Here is a 16,553-nt window from a genome sequence, read left to right as displayed (position 1 = left end):
TGCCCACCAAAACAAGAGTTATGATATTTGAGGCCATGTGAGTCTGCTAATACTTTTTAAAGTTTGCTGAAAATAAATAGCCAAATTGAATTTGCAGTTAAAACAGTCTGTGTTGATTAAAGTGGACTGGCTTTATGAGGTGGTAATTCCTTCTGCAAATTCCTTCTGCAGATAATCTAAAATATGATCCTCTATGCAGCGGGATTGCAAAAAGACGACCTGGAACGGCCCCAGAATGTTTATTTTTAGTTTAGCAGACATTGCACGGAATCGGCGTCAGAGGGCGTCCTACTTGTTGCTAAGAGACAGTATGTGGGAGGCTGTCAGAAATGATGAAGGGAGGGGATGATGAATGATATTTAGCTAGCTGTAATGTTCGTGAATAGACTGTAATAGCTAGCTAGCTAAATAACTTAAATACATCTACTTTACTACATTCTGAACAAAACATCACAGCTAAGCAATTCGTGAGACAGCTGAGTGCGTTATATTCGTGAGTCGTTGATTTATCATAATAAATGGTTTTGGAGCTGGCAGTGCCCGCAAATGCAGGCCCATTGCTTCACCGTTCCATCCAGCACATTGAGCGTATTTTCCGGGTGAGGGTCAGCTACGGATCCGCTGAGTCAAACTGCGACAGCGCAAATGTCAGCACCAGCAATATAATCATAGTTCGTGTCGGAGAGGGCGAGGAAGATGACTGCACCAAGGCAAAAGTATGTAACTTTTCTGGGACGTTAACATATGCTTTGTGTTTAACAGCCTATCTATCTCTGGACTGGAGAGTAACGTTCGCTAGCTAGCAGGCTAATGTTTGCAGCTAACTAGTACTAACGAAGGTTAGTCTATTAAGCTCATCTGTTATTGTAGTGGAGTTGATAACGTCTGACTAGAGTTACATGTAACGTACTGTCCTTTTTGTTTTCAGTCTTATGTTGCTAACGTTAGCTAACTAGTATACGTTAACTAACGTTACTGCCACATTCTTAGCTAACAAGCTAATAGTAGCTAACGTTAGCTACTTCGCAAACGTAGTTAGCTAGTGCTATACAACTTGTTTGAGTATTTTTTTTTGCTCTGAATAGATGCCATTTTTACAGTGCCAAAATTGACCTGAATGATGTGGTTCATTTCTGTTGGACGCTTTTCAGCTAATGTGTTAGCTAGCTAGTGTCTACAGGTCTCGATCTCATCTAGCCAACGACGTTAACGTTACCAGTAATGAATGGGAAATATGATCACAGGTATTTATTTATTTGATATGATTGTGAGCTAGCTAGTAGTATTAACTAGCCCAGATAGCTACCCTTTGCACGAATGTTTCTGAAACGTGATGCCAAATGTGCCAAATAAACTCGTAGGATCTTGCTATCTATCTAATCAGTATTAGCTCACCTTAGAACGGATTCATTGGTGTCTAACGTTCATTATGTAAGCAGCACCAGCTACGAACATTTCGCACTAATGTTGCAAACCTCATCATAGCTACTTAAATGACCCCTTATTTGACATCGGTTTGACTTACTCATGGTGTTGTGTGCTTTAGAGACCCCCATTACTGCAGCAAATCTGTACTTTGCAGCTTCGCTGTGGGGCCTCCGCATCCATTTACGTTTCAGCTTGACCAACCATCCAGTGCTTCTGAAGGCACATGTTCCACTTGTTGCTATGAGACAGGGCTGCACAAGCCTGTGCATGTGCAGTGCTTTAGTCTTGTGGCCTTGCTGTGCCTCAGCCTGTTCTGTGGAGGATGGGGCTTCTTTGCTGTTATGCCATGTAATGCCAGGAAATTCCAACACATCAGTATTGTTGTGTGGGGTAGCTACCAGGTTTCCTACATATACACAAATGTCTTTGTGTTGATGTTGTGAGGGCATCTGAAAATAATCTGCCACTTTTGTTATTGAATGTGCTCGTCTCCTCCCAATAGGTTATTGTTCATATCATGTATAGCCTAGCTATATTTGTTCTAAGGATCAAGTACAGTAGTTTCATTCCACCACTTTCTCAGGCCAGATCTACTCTATTATCTTATGTTTTCTATAGAGTCTTGACTCACTTTCTTTGATATGAGGTGGGAAAATAATTAGGCTCTCTAAGTAAGTAAGTCAATAAAACCTTTAGGCTCATCATAAGCATAAGGCTCATTATATTAGTTTTACCCTTTGATAGAAGAACACCATAGAAAGACTACTAGAGATGGACATTTTCTGTTTTTATGTGATTATCAAATGTCTGTTTTTCCCTTAGCTTTGGCTCTTGACAATGTGGTGGTTAGGATACAATCTGTATAAAACTGGGGAAAATATGTAGCAATGTACTGAATTAATGCTTTTGTTGTGTTTGTTTCTTACATTGATTTATGCGCCTAATATTACTAGTGTTTTACATTGTAAATCTCATATTTTGAGGCATGCTACGTTAACCATGTTTGCCAGGCTGCCTAGAGAAAGATGGACTGTGTTCTGTTAGTCGTGACTGCTAAAAAGCAGTTAGCTGATGACAGGGCGGTGTTGCTAGGCAACCCATTTCATGGGCTGAGCCTCTTGAAGCACTAATGGAAGTAGCTAGCAATCTACTATCTGCAAGACCTGGGGAAGTACCGGTTTCAGGAGCACATGCAATCCGTTTCCATTTGTTTTAAAGCACTTGGGTCTGTATGCATATTTATTGTTTAAATGCTCATGTAATCTCATGCATCTCAGCCTTTGCATTAAGTCAATGACAATGGATATTTATATTTTATTTGAACAGGAACGGATACAATTAACATTGACACATCAATTTCTTGAAGAGTCTGGTGCATTGCACCATTCCAGTTTTTACATTTCATGGGGAGTTCAGGGGCCTTAGATTTCCTCTGATGCCATACTTAACATTTACACATGAATTAGACATGCATTGAATCTTGTACTTATAGACAGGGATGACATTTGGCCAGTTTGGTGATTTATTGACAATTACCCTTTTTCCTCCAGGATTACATAGTGTCCTTAATTTCGCCAGCTCACCGAAAGAGGGAGCGTCTAACGTTGGCTTTACACATACAGCTGGCTGCGCTGAAGTCCGCCATCGAGTATGATTCTCAGGCTGTGGTGGAGGTGAGGGAGCATGTGGTGGACATCTCCGGTGGCGAGAGGAACGTGATGACGGCATGGTCGATGGTGGAGAAGATCAAAATGGAGAAACACCCATGCAGGGAAGAGGCCCCTGAGCTGACTGAGGCCCAGCAGCCCAGTGGGGAGTCTGAGGAGGGAAGCAGCTCAGAGAGCGAGTCAGAGGAGCAGAATCAGCTGCAGCTGAACAGCGGCGGCTGTAAGAGGAAAGAGCCCTTTAGTGCCACCAAGCCTCACCGGCAGCTCTGTCGCTCTCCATGCCTGGACCGGCCCAGCTTCTCCCAGAGCTGCACTCTACCAGAGCTCCGCATTGAAGACACCAAGGCCACTGCAGTGCTTAAACATGCCAGTGACAAGGAGTACCAAACCAAGATGGAGTTTGCCTTGAAGCTGGGATACTCAGGTGAACAGGTGGAGACCGTGCTGAACAAGTTAGGGGCTGCTGCCCTTATCAATGACATTCTGGCTGAGCTTGTAAGGCTTGGTAATAAAGGAGAACCGGAAGTTCAAGCCAGCAGTAACACCGGCACGTTCGTCTCCCGTGGAGGCCCCTGTGTCAAAGAGGCTGTCAGTCCGGAGGTGTCACTTGAAGATGATTCTGTGGATCCTTATGATAATCTCAGGCCTATCGTCATTGATGGATCGAATGTGGCGATGAGGTAAGTCTCTATTAGACACACACAATCAAAACAAATCTCGCCTCATGCAGAATGTTCTGAACCATCTGTTTTTTTTATGGCTGTAATTGAATTGGCTTTACAAGCAGACCTTTTACTAGATTTGGTTGTGTTGTTTTGTAGCCATGGAAACAAAGAGGTGTTCTCTTGCCTTGGTATCCAATTGGCTGTTGATTGGTTTGTGGAGAAAGGACACAAAGACATCACAGTGTTTGTTCCTGCCTGGAGGAAAGAGCAGTCGAGACCTGACGCCCCCATTACAGGTACTAAAGCTCTACTTCAATTAGCCACATTAGACAAGGTGTTTTATAAAAAATTGTCTGTGTTGGGGGAGGGGTGGGGGGCATCTGTGTGTGTGTGCTTTTTTAATCAACATGTTTTGACATTGAGTTCCATTTTCCCCATGCAAAAAAGCACGACCCACAGTTAGAAAAATAACTAACATTTTAAGTATATAATTTTGAATGAACAATAACATGAATTTGGATAAATGTTTAGCCACAATTAATTTGAGTTTGTTTTCAAATGCAATGCATATGAAAATGTCAATGTGAAACCACAGGTACGTAGGCCTACATAGTTCTATGTAACAATTTGTACACTGCTGTTCTTCACTGATTTAATGCTTTTCTTTTCACAGACCAAGACATTTTGCGGAAGCTAGAGAAAGAAAAGATCCTAGTGTTCACCCCATCTAGGAGAGTCCAAGGAAGGAGAGTGGTGTGCTATGATGATCGCTTCATAGTGAAGCTGGCCTGTGACTCTGATGGCATTATTGTGTCAAATGACAACTACAGGGACTTACAGAATGAGAAGCCAGAGTGGAAGAAGTTCATAGAGGAGCGACTGCTGATGTACTCATTTGTCAATGATAAGTAAGTCATCATAGCCCTCTGCGACTTGGGTAGGGAGTATAATTAACTACAGAATGACTAAGCATATTCTCCTTTTATGTTTCAGATTCATGCCACCTGATGATCCTTTAGGAAGACATGGTCCAAGTTTAGAGAATTTCCTCCGCAAGCGTCCTGTTGTTCAAGAGCACAAAAAGCAACCCTGTCCATATGGTAGGTTGTCTCAACAAATTATGATTTTATTTTTGTGGTTGTACTGCTGATGTCAATATTGTTTAACTTGTGCTCTCTTTTATATCACCTTAAACAGGGAAAAAATGCACTTATGGACATAAGTGCAAGTACTATCACCCAGAGCGTGCAAACCAGCCTCAGCGGTCAGTGGCTGATGAACTGAGAGCGTTTGCCAAGTTGTCTGCTGTAAAGACAATGAGCGAGGGGGCCCTGGCCAAGTGTGGCACTGGACCCACCACAGCTAAGGGGGACAGTGGCTCTGAGGCTAAACGTGTGGCCCCCAAGCGCCAGTCTGACCCCAGCATCCGCTCAGTGGCCTGCGAGCCAGAGGAGAGACTGTCTGCTGTCCGTAAGCCTGAGGCAAATTCTGTGCCTTCCCTCGTGTCTGCCCTCAGTGTGCCCACCATGCAGCCTGCTAAGAGCCACGGGGCTGGTGCCTTGAACACTCGATCAGCCAGCAGCCCAGTACCCGGCTCCCTCCAGTTCACCCACAGCTCCCTGGAGCACATGTCTAGTGTACAGTACCCACACCCACCCATCCTAGTCACCAACAGCCATGGTGCTTCTGTCACTTACAGTGAACAGTTTCCTAAATATGATTCTGTGAGCACAGACCACGGATACTACTCTATGCTTAGTGATTTTTCTAACATGAGCATGAGCAGCATGCACAACGTGGACAGCTTCTGTAGCATGGAGCATGAGCATGGGATTTATCAGCGAAATCCCAGCCAGCATTGCCCTGAGCCCTGCCTCAGCCACTCTAACAGTGACTCCTTCTCCTCCTATGGGGAATTATACATGAGCTCAGTGGACGGTAGCCTGGATGAGAGCATAAAGGGGCAGCAGTCTCCTGCACAGAGCAGACTCCAGGCCTTCTCCCATGGGGGGTTCCACCACGAGGCCCTGACCCGAGTGCAGAGCTATGGCCCTGAGCAGCCTAAGCAGGGTCCAAGCAGGAAGCAGTCCATATCCCACCTGGCACCGCATGTCCAGCACCCTGCTGTTGGGGCCAGGTCCAGCTGCCCAGGGGACTACCCCTTACCTCAGAATGTCCTCCCGTCACAGTCCTCACAACCGGGACGCTCCCTGGGCATGACACGCATGGACAGCATCTCAGACTCCAGGCTGTACGAGAGTAACCCCATGAGGCAGCGGAGACCCCCACTGTGCCGCGAGCAGCATGCCAGCTGGGACCCGCTGCCCTGCGGCAGTGAATCCTATGGATACCACTCGTACCCCCTGAGTAACAGCCTGATGCAGCCGTGTTGTGAGCGGGTGATGGTCCGCAGCATGCCTGACAAGATGGAGCAGATCTGGAGGTCTCCGTGGGAGAACCCGCCTCAAGCCGAGCACCAGGAGCGCCATGTCATCCCAGAGCACCAGTACCAAACATACCGCAACCTCTGCAACATCTTCCCCGCTTTCGTGGTGCACTCTGTCATGGAGAAAAATCCTCATCTAACGGACCCACAACAACTCGCTGCTGTCATTGTCACGAAGCTGAGGTCTTGCCATTAAGTGTTTTTATTTTATTTTTGAAGCTACAATTGTCTGAATAGTATTCTATATTTGAAGTTATTGATTTGTCATCAAAACTATTTCTCCTCATGAAATTCAGAAACCCAAAATCATTATAATCAAATGTAAGGGAAACTTTGACTGATGGTAAGATTATGTATTTGAATTTAAACGTAGTCCTCTATCATTTGATACAGTGAGGAATTAGTTCACTATACCTAGATAATATTGTGCATATCTGACACTGATGTAAATACTATGTGACTTTGTTGTTTATTGTGCAATGATTTGTGGTAAAAGACAGAGGGAAGTGAGTGCAACCATACCTCAGAGCATGAACTTTTACATTTTAATGGCCTTATATCTGAATGACCTCACTTCTCCAGTCATTGTTTAATGGATTTCAATGAATATCCTTATGTTGTTGAGGTCAGTCTCTTTTGCTTTTTAAATGTTAAGCACTGTAAGTATTTAGAATTATATATATATTTTCTCAATCTCACTTTACAAAGCTACTATTTTGGTAGAACTTGTGAGTGCACGTATATAAGCAAGCCAAACTAGAACTGGGAAATATCAGACTTAAAACACCTGTGCTCATATGACACATGAAAGCCATTTCAAAGCTGCTGAAATAATGCCAAAAAGATAGATAATTGACCTTGTCATTATAAAGCAATTATAGTTTTGACGCAGACAATTGATTGGATAGTAGTGTAACATCACACCAGTGTTGTAAGCCTTTCCTATGGTATATTGTATGGCTTGCTGTGTTGATTAGTTACATTAATGTAACTGTGTTACATGAACATTATTGGAATCATTTTGAGCATGTGTATATATCATTGGGACCTGGCATGTGACTTAATGGCACTTCCATTGTGTCTAACATGACTTATTTGTAATTACTAAGGAACTGGTGAAGTCTCTTTGGCAAAATGCTTTAAAGAAAAGCATCCATTTCCTTATTAATGCTGAGAGACAACCCATATAAATGAACACATGTAAAGAAAACAAAAAAAACATTTCTGAATGTTATTTGCCCAAAAGAATTTTGGGGCTTTGTTGACTTTTGTTTTTTCATGAACTAAGAGCAGGCCATGTTGGGCCTGTTGTCTCTTCATGAGAAGGTGTGACACACTGCCTAAATGTTTCTTCCTGTGAAACACTCAGAATGCGAGGCTGCCGTCAGGGTTGTTTCTGGCATTTGGCTTACAGTTTGCGTGCCTACCTTTTCCCCTCACGTTTGAAAGGTTTCATTATGATGTGAAATATGTTGGTTATAATATCATTTCTAAAGACTTATGGAATTGTTTCTTTTCTCAGTGAGTAAAATATGATCTGAAATCAAGGTCTTGGGCCATATCTAATGCACGTTCATATTTTGTTTATTTTTGACATGACGTGCATGTTTCATATTTTAGATGAGAGTAGAAGAGAGCCCCCCCCCCCCCCCCCCCCATTTTGAAGTGCCGCAAACAACAAAGCCTAAAATGTCTAGAAATGACCTTTGTTTGTTGATACAAATTGTATCTATTTCTTGATTGTAAAATATATTTATGAAATGTACAGTATCATTAAAAGTTTTATTTTAGAAAAAAAAATACAATGCCATAATGTTTGTGACACTGTGTGTCACTGGGAGTAGCCCATTGGTATGTACTTTTTCTTACTGGGCACAGTAGTTTATTTACAGGGACACTTACGCGCTACATGGAAGTGCATAGATACCCTGTGTGCAGCTGTAAGCATCGTGTCCTTTCTCTGTGTATGTATTAATACTGAAATGACCACTCATTGTACAGTTTCAATGCGCTATTTAACTTGTTGCATCAATGTTTTTTTGCTGTGTTGTAACCCAAGCAGCTTGGTAAAAAAATGTGACCCCTCTCTAACTTTTTTATCCATATCTGCTCTATTCCTGTGTTGATACCATCTATATTTAAATGTATTGACATATTGAAAAACATGCCAAAACGTTTAATTGCTGCACAGAAAACTGAATAGGTTGCAATGTCAGTCATATATGCTTGGGTTACGACACCTAGGGGGTTATTTAAATAAATACTTAAAGAAAAAAAAATTGACCCACAATACTATATTCAACTCTTAGGCTACTGCCACAGTAAAGTTGAGTGACGGTGTCAGTATGATTTAGTATTTAGGAGACCGCGTCAATTACCTCTGATTGGACATGGGTAAAACCTGTGGAAAAATATTTGATGGATAACCACCTTTTTTGGTGACAAGATTATAACTATTGATTTGTGGTTTACTTTAGAAATCTGTGACTCTCACCAATGGCACTTGATCTAGCCTTAAGTATTTTAAAGCATGTGAGAGTATATTGGTTTAAATTCTATTGTTTCAAATGAGAAATTGTATTTTTGCTGTGAGCCTTTGTAATTACATTGAATTTACAAGATAGGCTTGTTTGTGATGACTGACTGATTTCAGTCTATTGGTGGTCTGAGCAACTTGCAGTTGATTTTGTTGGAATTGAACACAGCAGGTAGATGTTTGAAAAACTACAGAAATGTCCAATGTGTAGATTAACCTTGAATTGTGTTCTAAATATCAGCTTACCTGAAATGGTAAATTCTCATACACCCACAATATAAATTCTCAGGTACTATGAGATTTACAACAAAAACAATATTGATGTGTGCTATTATGAATGATAAATGCGCTTACCAAGTCAGATTTGTGAATTAGTGCAGCTCTCATGTCCTAAAGTTACATTGAACTGTCTTGTATTGTGGTTTTGCAATGTAAAAGGGTTATAAGAGTGAGTTGACAACTAGGCCGTGTGTTATGAGCTGCAGTAGTTTGTTCTATTCCATGTTGAATTAAACGCATTGCTTTTAAAATTGTTTTAAGTGACAAAACAATTACCAAAAGACAAAACGAACTCTTTGGGTCTGTTGGCTCAAACAAAATGTAAGTCTCAATGACGAAGTGTTTGTTTCCTCAAATAAAGCAAGACTATGTTTATACAGTGTTCTTTTGTTGGCCGTGTCAAGTGTTCTCTTTGATGTCCAACGGAATTTAGATTTTCTATAGCAGTTCCCCATCCAAGGGGTTCAGATGGCTGCTGAAACTAGTCACCTTTGTTATAAGAACTTGTAAGTAAGCAATTAAATGGTACTGTGTCCTGTACATGTGACAAACTTTGATTTGATTTATCTGTGCCACACCGATTTCCAGAACACTGTTCTGACTGACTAAATTCATAAGAATTAGCCAATTGTATTTGACATTAGTGGCATAACAGGGATTCAGGAACCTTGTTTGCAAGTAAGATGGAATTTAATATTTAAAATCAAAAGAACGTAATACAATGTCTTGGGTACTCTAAGTACTTTTATTTGCCACGTGCCTTTGCTGGAAAAAAATAAAATAAATGCTTTTGGCATGTCAGAGTAGAAACAATGCAATGCGTTTGCAGATGAAGATCAATGACAGTGAAGGCCTTTATTTTACAGTATTGGCATATTTGTTTAAAACAGTTGCAGGCCAGCTTTCAATTTGCTGATGTCATTGTGTGTCCAGAGAAGCCCATCCGTGGTGACTCTGTGTGGCATTGAGACCCTGGAGAGATTAAGAGAAACATTACTGATCAGATTAAGTACAATTGCTTAGTGATGGTTGATCTTACTTACTCACTTTTATTTCTATGGATGCCTACAGATATATAGTATAACATTTTGTTTCTTACCCTGCATGCGCATTGTGCTGAGTGGCATTCTCCATTTCCACCTGCTGGTCAAACACCATAATGGTAGAGAAGTTATCTACCATTAGGCAGGAAGGGTCCTCTGACTGGCCTGGAACTTTCCCAAGAGGATAGTTCTTCCACTGGACTTTGTCTAGACAGGTGAGAAAACAAACCTATTTAGATCAAATGTAATATTCTAATGAAATATTGTGGAATCAGATGATCAGATTCATGTTCTGCAAATTGGCATGACAACTGAACTGACCTGTGCAAACTTGCCAGGGAGAACCCCTGAGTTCCGCGGCCCTCTCGGCCAGGACATCTGGGCTCAGGTGCTCTTGGAAGTCCTCGGTCCTCTCTGGCAGGGCCTTGCGTGAGTCAGACACGATTCCTGGGTGCATCATGTAGACCTGGTGTTTGGACTGCACCCGCAGCCTCTCATGCAGGCTCTCCAGGGTGTAGATACCGCTAGGCTGGCCTGAATGCTCCATGGGAGGGTCACACCCAGAGTCTGCCCCCTGAGTGTAGATACTGCTCAGTCTGAGTAGCTTCTGTCGGGTGTCCAAGGGCATCAGATGTTCCATGTCCTCCAGGATCCTAAAAGTTCAAACAGTAAGTAATTTTCAAACATAATGACAAATTATATTTCATAAGCTGGTACAACAGTAGAGAACACAGTAAGTGATGTATGTACATTATGAAGTCACTTACTGCTGGAGCAGGTGAGGCGTGGCCACGCAGGGAGCATTCAGACATGCTGCAAGGAGTTGCTGCCACCTCAGCTGGATGCGTTTCATAAAGATCTTGTCCTTCAGTCTGGCTTTCCTCTGGATTTTCGATTCATAATGGTATTCATTCTCTGTAGAAACAAAATTAATCCACATCAGTAAATCCAGCACAGTTTTGTATTTACATAGAGTTATTTTGTTATTGGGGTAGAAAATGATCGTACTGTTGGAGTTGCAGAGGATGACCTCAGAAATCCACCCAGCGATGTAGAAGGATCTGTGTTTCTGGTTGTCTTCAGGGAGCTGCTGCAGCTCCACAAACAGTTTCTCCAGGAGGAGATGAATGAAGAGCTGAGAGTTGAGATCCTTCAGGAGGGGCAGCCAGAAACGCAGGACAACTCGAGGAAGGTGGGGAGCAGTGGGGTCTGCATCTTCAAAAACAAAGGCATTCTAGTCACTCAGGTAAGTGTGTATGGCTTACAGTATTTAACATGTTCCCAGTCTTACAACATCTGTAAATAAAATCAACATGGGATTTACACAGATTTATTTTAAGAAATGTATTGGGAGAAAATCTACCTAATCCCAGTCTTACCTGAGTTGTCGACACTAAGTGACACCAGTTGTTCAATGGTTGGAACCATGAATCCATCCTCAATCAATGCATCTATTAGTATTTCACTATATGGGAAAAAGAACAATGAGGGCCTGGAGCTTTGCTTTTTAAATTACGTTATTCTTGTAGAATACAATCTGATGCAGTTTGTGGATTTGACAATCACTGCAATACCAATAAATGTGTTAACTGACCTAGACTCTAATGCAAAGTGCTTGATCTGGGCAAGGATCCAGCTCATGTCTGCAGAGGGTTCTGGCCACAAGCTCGACAGTTTGTCCTCCTCTAGAAATCCTTCAAACATCTAAACAAAAGAAAAGAGTAATGACCACCAACCACTATAAACATTTCTGGCAGTAGAGAAAACCCAATCACTCAAGAGTGATGTCAATAACAAAATGCCTATCTTGAGAGGCCCTCATTTACAGATGGAAGAGGAAATGCTGTGCAGACTAGAGAACAGACATCTTCACCCTCTAATATAGTGGGTTGAGTTGAGTGGGCAAGTCTCAATCATAGGAAAATTATTACGTGGTTATGAATTGTGATTAAATGTTTTGAGGACTTCCCACAACCATATCGTCCTTGATGTTGATTATGCATGATTCACATACATTTGACGTACATGGCATACAGTGCAAATAAATCTAACAATCCTGCTGTTAAGGGATTTCACAAATCAATACAAAAATGTAACAGGCAAAGGGTAATGCAGGGGGTGTAAATACCTGAAACTGCTCTTTTTCAAAAGATATCAATAACTCTCGTGCCTTCTCTGAAAAGAGAGGGAAAAAAAGCTGTTTTAAATACCCTTTGAAAATAAAAATGAAATTGAAAAGGTAATAAGCAGCATCTAAAGTGTTCAAATGTTTCCAACTTACTGTAGGATTCAATTTCTTTTTGTCTGGTGATGAGCTCATCCTCCTGCCTCTGAAGCTCATCTTCTCCATCCTCCCCCTCAGACTGGGACTCCCAGTTCTCAGCCAGCCCACTGCCCAGCTGCCTGGACCAGTACTCCTGCTGAAGCCACTCCAGCACAAACTTACAACCTGCAAAATAGAAAAGACATCAACACAACTAAGAGTAAGATCACTGCAGAAAGTCCAAAGTCACAATGGAAAGTAGGAATGATATCATATTGTTATTGAGGATGAGGATAAAAACCCATGGTCTCTGAGATTATGAAATTCTTAAAGAGAAAAATTCATCTGTTCGTTCATGCTCACCTTTGCGACACCATTTCAAGGTAGGGAGCTTGCGGTGGGTAATGTCATGTCTGAGGTTTACAATCCACTCAGGGATCTTCAACTATAAAAACATGTATTTATTATTCCATCACCTGTATAGTGAGGTCCCCCAGACGACATGATAATTTCATGAGTAGTGAGCAGAGGAAAATGTAATATTAGATTTATTAATCATGATGCAAGAATTACATATATTTTTTTCAATTACTCACATTGCTGGCTAGCCTTCTGAGGGGACGAGCGATTTTCCCCTGCTGACGCTCTGTAATTAAGTTGACAAACCTATTGAGAAAAATATCAAGCCAATAGAGGAATCAATAAAACACGTTTTTTAAATTATATACAGTACCAGTCAAAAGTTTGGACACCTACTCAGTCAAGGGTTTTTCTTTATTTTTACTATTTTCTACATTGTAGAATAATAGTGAAGACATACACTATGAAATAATATATGGAATCATGTAACCAAAAAAAGTGTTAAACAAAATTCTTCAAAGTAGCCACCCTTTGCCTTTGACAGCTTTGCACACGCTTGGCATTCTCTCAACCAGCTTCACAAGGTAGTCAACTGGAATGCATTTCAATTAACAGGTGTGCCTTGAATTTCTTTCCTCAATGCGTTTGAGGGAAACAGTTGTGTTGAGACAAGGTAAGGGTGGTATACAGAAGATAGCCATATTTGGTAAAAGACCAAGTCCATATTATGGCAAGAATTGCTCAAATAAGCAAAGAAAAATGACAGTCCATCATTACTTTAAGGCATGAAGGTCAGTCAATCCGGAAAATATAGAACTTTTAAAGTTTCTTCAAGTGCAGTCGCAAAAACAATCAAGTGCTATATTAAAATGGTTCTCATGACCGCCACAGGAAAGGAATACCCAGAGTTACCTCTGCTGCAGAGGATATTCATTAGAGTTAACTGCACCTCAGATTTCAGCCCAAATAAATGATTCACATAGTTCAAGTAACAGACATCTCAACATCAGCTGTTCAGAGGAGACTGCGTGAATCAGGCCTTCATGGTCGAATTGCTGCAAAAGAAACCACTACTAAAGAACACCAATAAGAATAAGAGACTTGGTTGGGCCAAGAAACACGAGCAATGGACATTAAACCGGTGGAAAGTCCAAATTTGAGATCTTTGGTTCCAACCGCCGTGTCTTTGTGAGACTGTAGGTGAACCACAGAATTCTGCAGCGATATGCCATCCCATCTGGTTTACACTTACTGGGACTATCATTTGTTTTTCAATAGGACAATGACCCAACACACCTCCAGGCTGTGTAAGTGCTATTTGACCAAGGAGAGTGATGGAGTGCTGCATCAGATGACCTGGCCTCCACAATCACCAGACCTCAACCCAATTGAGATGGTTTGGGATGAGTTGGACCGCAGAGTGAAGGAAAAGCAGCCAACAAGTGCTCAGCATTTGTGGGAACTCCTTCAAGACTGTTGGAAAAGCATTCCTCATGAAGCTGGTTGAGAAAATGCCAAGAGTGTGCAAAGCTGTCATCAAGGCAAAGGTTTTAAGAATCTAAAATCTATTTTGATTGGTTTAAACACTTTTTTTGGTTACCACAATTCCATGTGTCCTCTCCATGTGTGTTATTTCATAGTTGTCTTCACTATTATTCTACTATTATTCTACAATGTAGAACATAGTAAAATTAAAAACCCTGGAATGAGTAGGTGTCAAACTGTTGACTGGCACTGTATATACACACACATCATTGATTGCAACAGTATGCAGCCACGTGAGAAAATGTAACAATGAACCGGACTTGTATGAGCACATTTAAACATTAAAAAAGCGATTTCAACCTCATGAGTGCTGTTCCATAAAGCAAGACCAGGTCGTCAGCGTCAAGTTTTCCTGATCTGTCAAGTATTTGACATCTGACCAGGTCTGCTGTGCTTTCTACAGCGATGGGAGTGTTGTGGGCAAATCTGAAAAAATAAATCAAATGTGATAATATTTTTCATCTAGGAACGGCTTTGTCCACTAGAAAACAGCAGTGGTGGGATGAGTTGGACACGAACTAACGTTAGCTACAAGCTAAGCTAACCAGCTATTCAGCAATTATCTAGCTAACAAAATAGTAATTATGCAACAGGAAAACATTATCTGAAGATCAAATACGTGTATGCCTTACCTGCCCTTCCACGCCGATATTCGGTGTAATGCATACTTTTGTAAAGCACAATCCTTTGAGTACAGATACTCGAGCACCTGGTCCCATTCTGCTTTGTTGATCCATGCAACTACATGGCCCTTTTTCTCTGTTGTTTTTTTCTTCATATTTACCAGCTAAAGAAACGACAGAAAGACAATTAGAGACAAACCGTTTTTACCTAGTTAGTTTAGCTCTAATGCAAAACATGTAGCTAGCTAGGCTAACCAAAATGGGATGTTCCTATGCTAACCTGCCAACATCATCCACAAACTAGAGTGGGGTCGGTTAAATGCAACAGCAAGAAACCGATACCGCGCAGAAAAGGTTCCGCTATTGCACCCGCCAAATTATGATGCTATAAATAGAAAAAAACTACGAAATAATAAGCAAATATAACAGTTAACATCTCGTCTGCCATTCAATCGTACAATTATAGTGTGTAATGTATTGTCATAGGTGTTGCGCATGAATGTAGGCTAAAGCCTTCCCTCTTGTAGGCCCGCAGATAAAATAAAAACAAAAACTAACATTTTGTTTGGAACTCAGTTGGGGTCTCTACTTACTGATGAGAGTTAGAATAGTAGAATACACAAAGTGCAATTTCGAAATTTGGTTGTGCATCAGCAGTTTTTCCTCTCATGTCAGTCACTGACAGTCACTCAATTAGGCCATGTCAGCAAAACATTTTTAGATAGCTGGCTAGCATTTACCTATCTAAACGTGTGGTAATCATGGTCAAATTACCGACCAGGGGGCCCTCGTTGATTTCGTTTGTCACTCACTCAGATCCATATTAAAAACGGCAAACATGTCTCTCCAACATATGGCAAAATTACTAGAATTGCATGGAATTAGTTATAAAATTGCTAAATCTTCCCTCTGCCTCGTGGCAATATGTGTAGAATTGCAGCATATTTTATGTAAAACTGCAACATGTTCTCTACGCCCTATGGCAAAATGTGTAGAATTGCAGGAAATGAACTCTAAAACGTTGTCAAGAGGTGGGCTAAAATTTTGTTTAGGGCCCCCAAAATCCTCGAGCCGGCTCGTGCGTGGGTATGCAGACCCTCGAGTCATTGCAGCCCCTTGAGTTCAGATTTGTTACGGCCCCACTCCCATAAAAGTTGCCCATCCCTGGCCAAATTTATTGTGAATTATAACTTATATTTATGGACAGGAAATCAAATATATTGTAAGCTACTGTAATGAAACAGGCAGGGAGCAGGTCTCGAACCTTCGACCTTCTAGCCCGAGATCCGGCGCGCTATCGACTGTGCCGCAAAAGCATGCTCGTGCGGCAGGGTCGATTTCCGCGCTTATAAACCCAGGGTCGTTACACTACTTTAGCTTACTGGTATCGAAATGTGGCTTATATTTGTATGCATCGTGACAGGCCTTTATAGTAGACCCTTATTTCAGTAGCTGTCCATATACAGTAGGTTGTCCATGGGTCAGGGGAAGTGGAATGAGGCTATTTCTGTCTGGATTCCTTTTGAATGGATATCAATGATGCATTTGCGTACACAAAATGCACATCATATGAAATGGTGATTATTGTATTGATTGGAAGTTGTGTCATATGGGGGTGTCAGACCGTGTCATTAGAAAAGGCTCGTCTGAGGTTCAATAATTGATTGTAAAAATAAATCTGCTTTATATTTATTCGAT

The 16,553-nt window shown here is 41.4% G+C and overlaps 2 protein-coding genes across 5 annotated transcripts; one reads left to right on the top strand and one right to left on the bottom strand.

The window, feature by feature from the left end:
- Positions 1–287: 287 nt before the first annotated feature.
- Positions 288–9,405, top strand: LOC109892595 (probable ribonuclease ZC3H12B). Its single transcript, XM_020485249.2, has 6 exons — positions 288–716; positions 2,979–3,775; positions 3,917–4,056; positions 4,434–4,668; positions 4,754–4,860; positions 4,958–9,405. The coding sequence occupies exons 1-6, from the start codon at positions 519–521 to the stop codon at positions 6,400–6,402; spliced, it is 2,922 nt and encodes a 973-aa protein (XP_020340838.1). The 5' UTR covers positions 288–518; the 3' UTR covers positions 6,403–9,405.
- A 335-nt stretch (positions 9,406–9,740) lies between these two features.
- Positions 9,741–15,558, bottom strand: las1l (LAS1 like ribosome biogenesis factor). Of its 4 annotated transcripts, none has more exons than XM_020485246.2 (14): positions 15,449–15,558; positions 14,865–15,019; positions 14,533–14,658; positions 12,924–12,993; positions 12,691–12,772; positions 12,346–12,513; positions 12,193–12,239; positions 11,659–11,768; positions 11,444–11,529; positions 11,073–11,279; positions 10,832–10,979; positions 10,386–10,717; positions 10,121–10,271; positions 9,741–9,993 (listed from the first exon to the last, which is right to left on the bottom strand). In XM_020485246.2, the coding sequence occupies exons 2-14, from the start codon at positions 15,008–15,010 to the stop codon at positions 9,903–9,905; spliced, it is 1,764 nt and encodes a 587-aa protein (XP_020340835.1). In that variant the 5' UTR covers positions 15,011–15,019; positions 15,449–15,558; the 3' UTR covers positions 9,741–9,902. The 4 variants fall into 4 exon arrangements, with proteins under 4 accessions (XP_020340835.1, XP_031682381.1, XP_020340834.1 ...); XM_031826521.1 differs by lacking the exon at positions 15,449–15,558 and adding an exon at positions 15,136–15,350 and having other exon boundaries at positions 11,073–11,273; XM_020485245.2 differs by lacking the exon at positions 15,449–15,558 and adding an exon at positions 15,136–15,264.
- Between the last annotated feature and the right edge of the window lie 995 nt (positions 15,559–16,553).

Source organism: Oncorhynchus kisutch, linkage group LG6 (genome assembly GCF_002021735.2).
Source record: "Oncorhynchus kisutch isolate 150728-3 linkage group LG6, Okis_V2, whole genome shotgun sequence".
Taxonomy (NCBI): Eukaryota; Metazoa; Chordata; class Actinopteri; order Salmoniformes; family Salmonidae; genus Oncorhynchus; species Oncorhynchus kisutch.
Note: the sequence above shows the minus strand (reverse complement) of the source record. Positions and strands in the feature narration are given on the sequence as shown.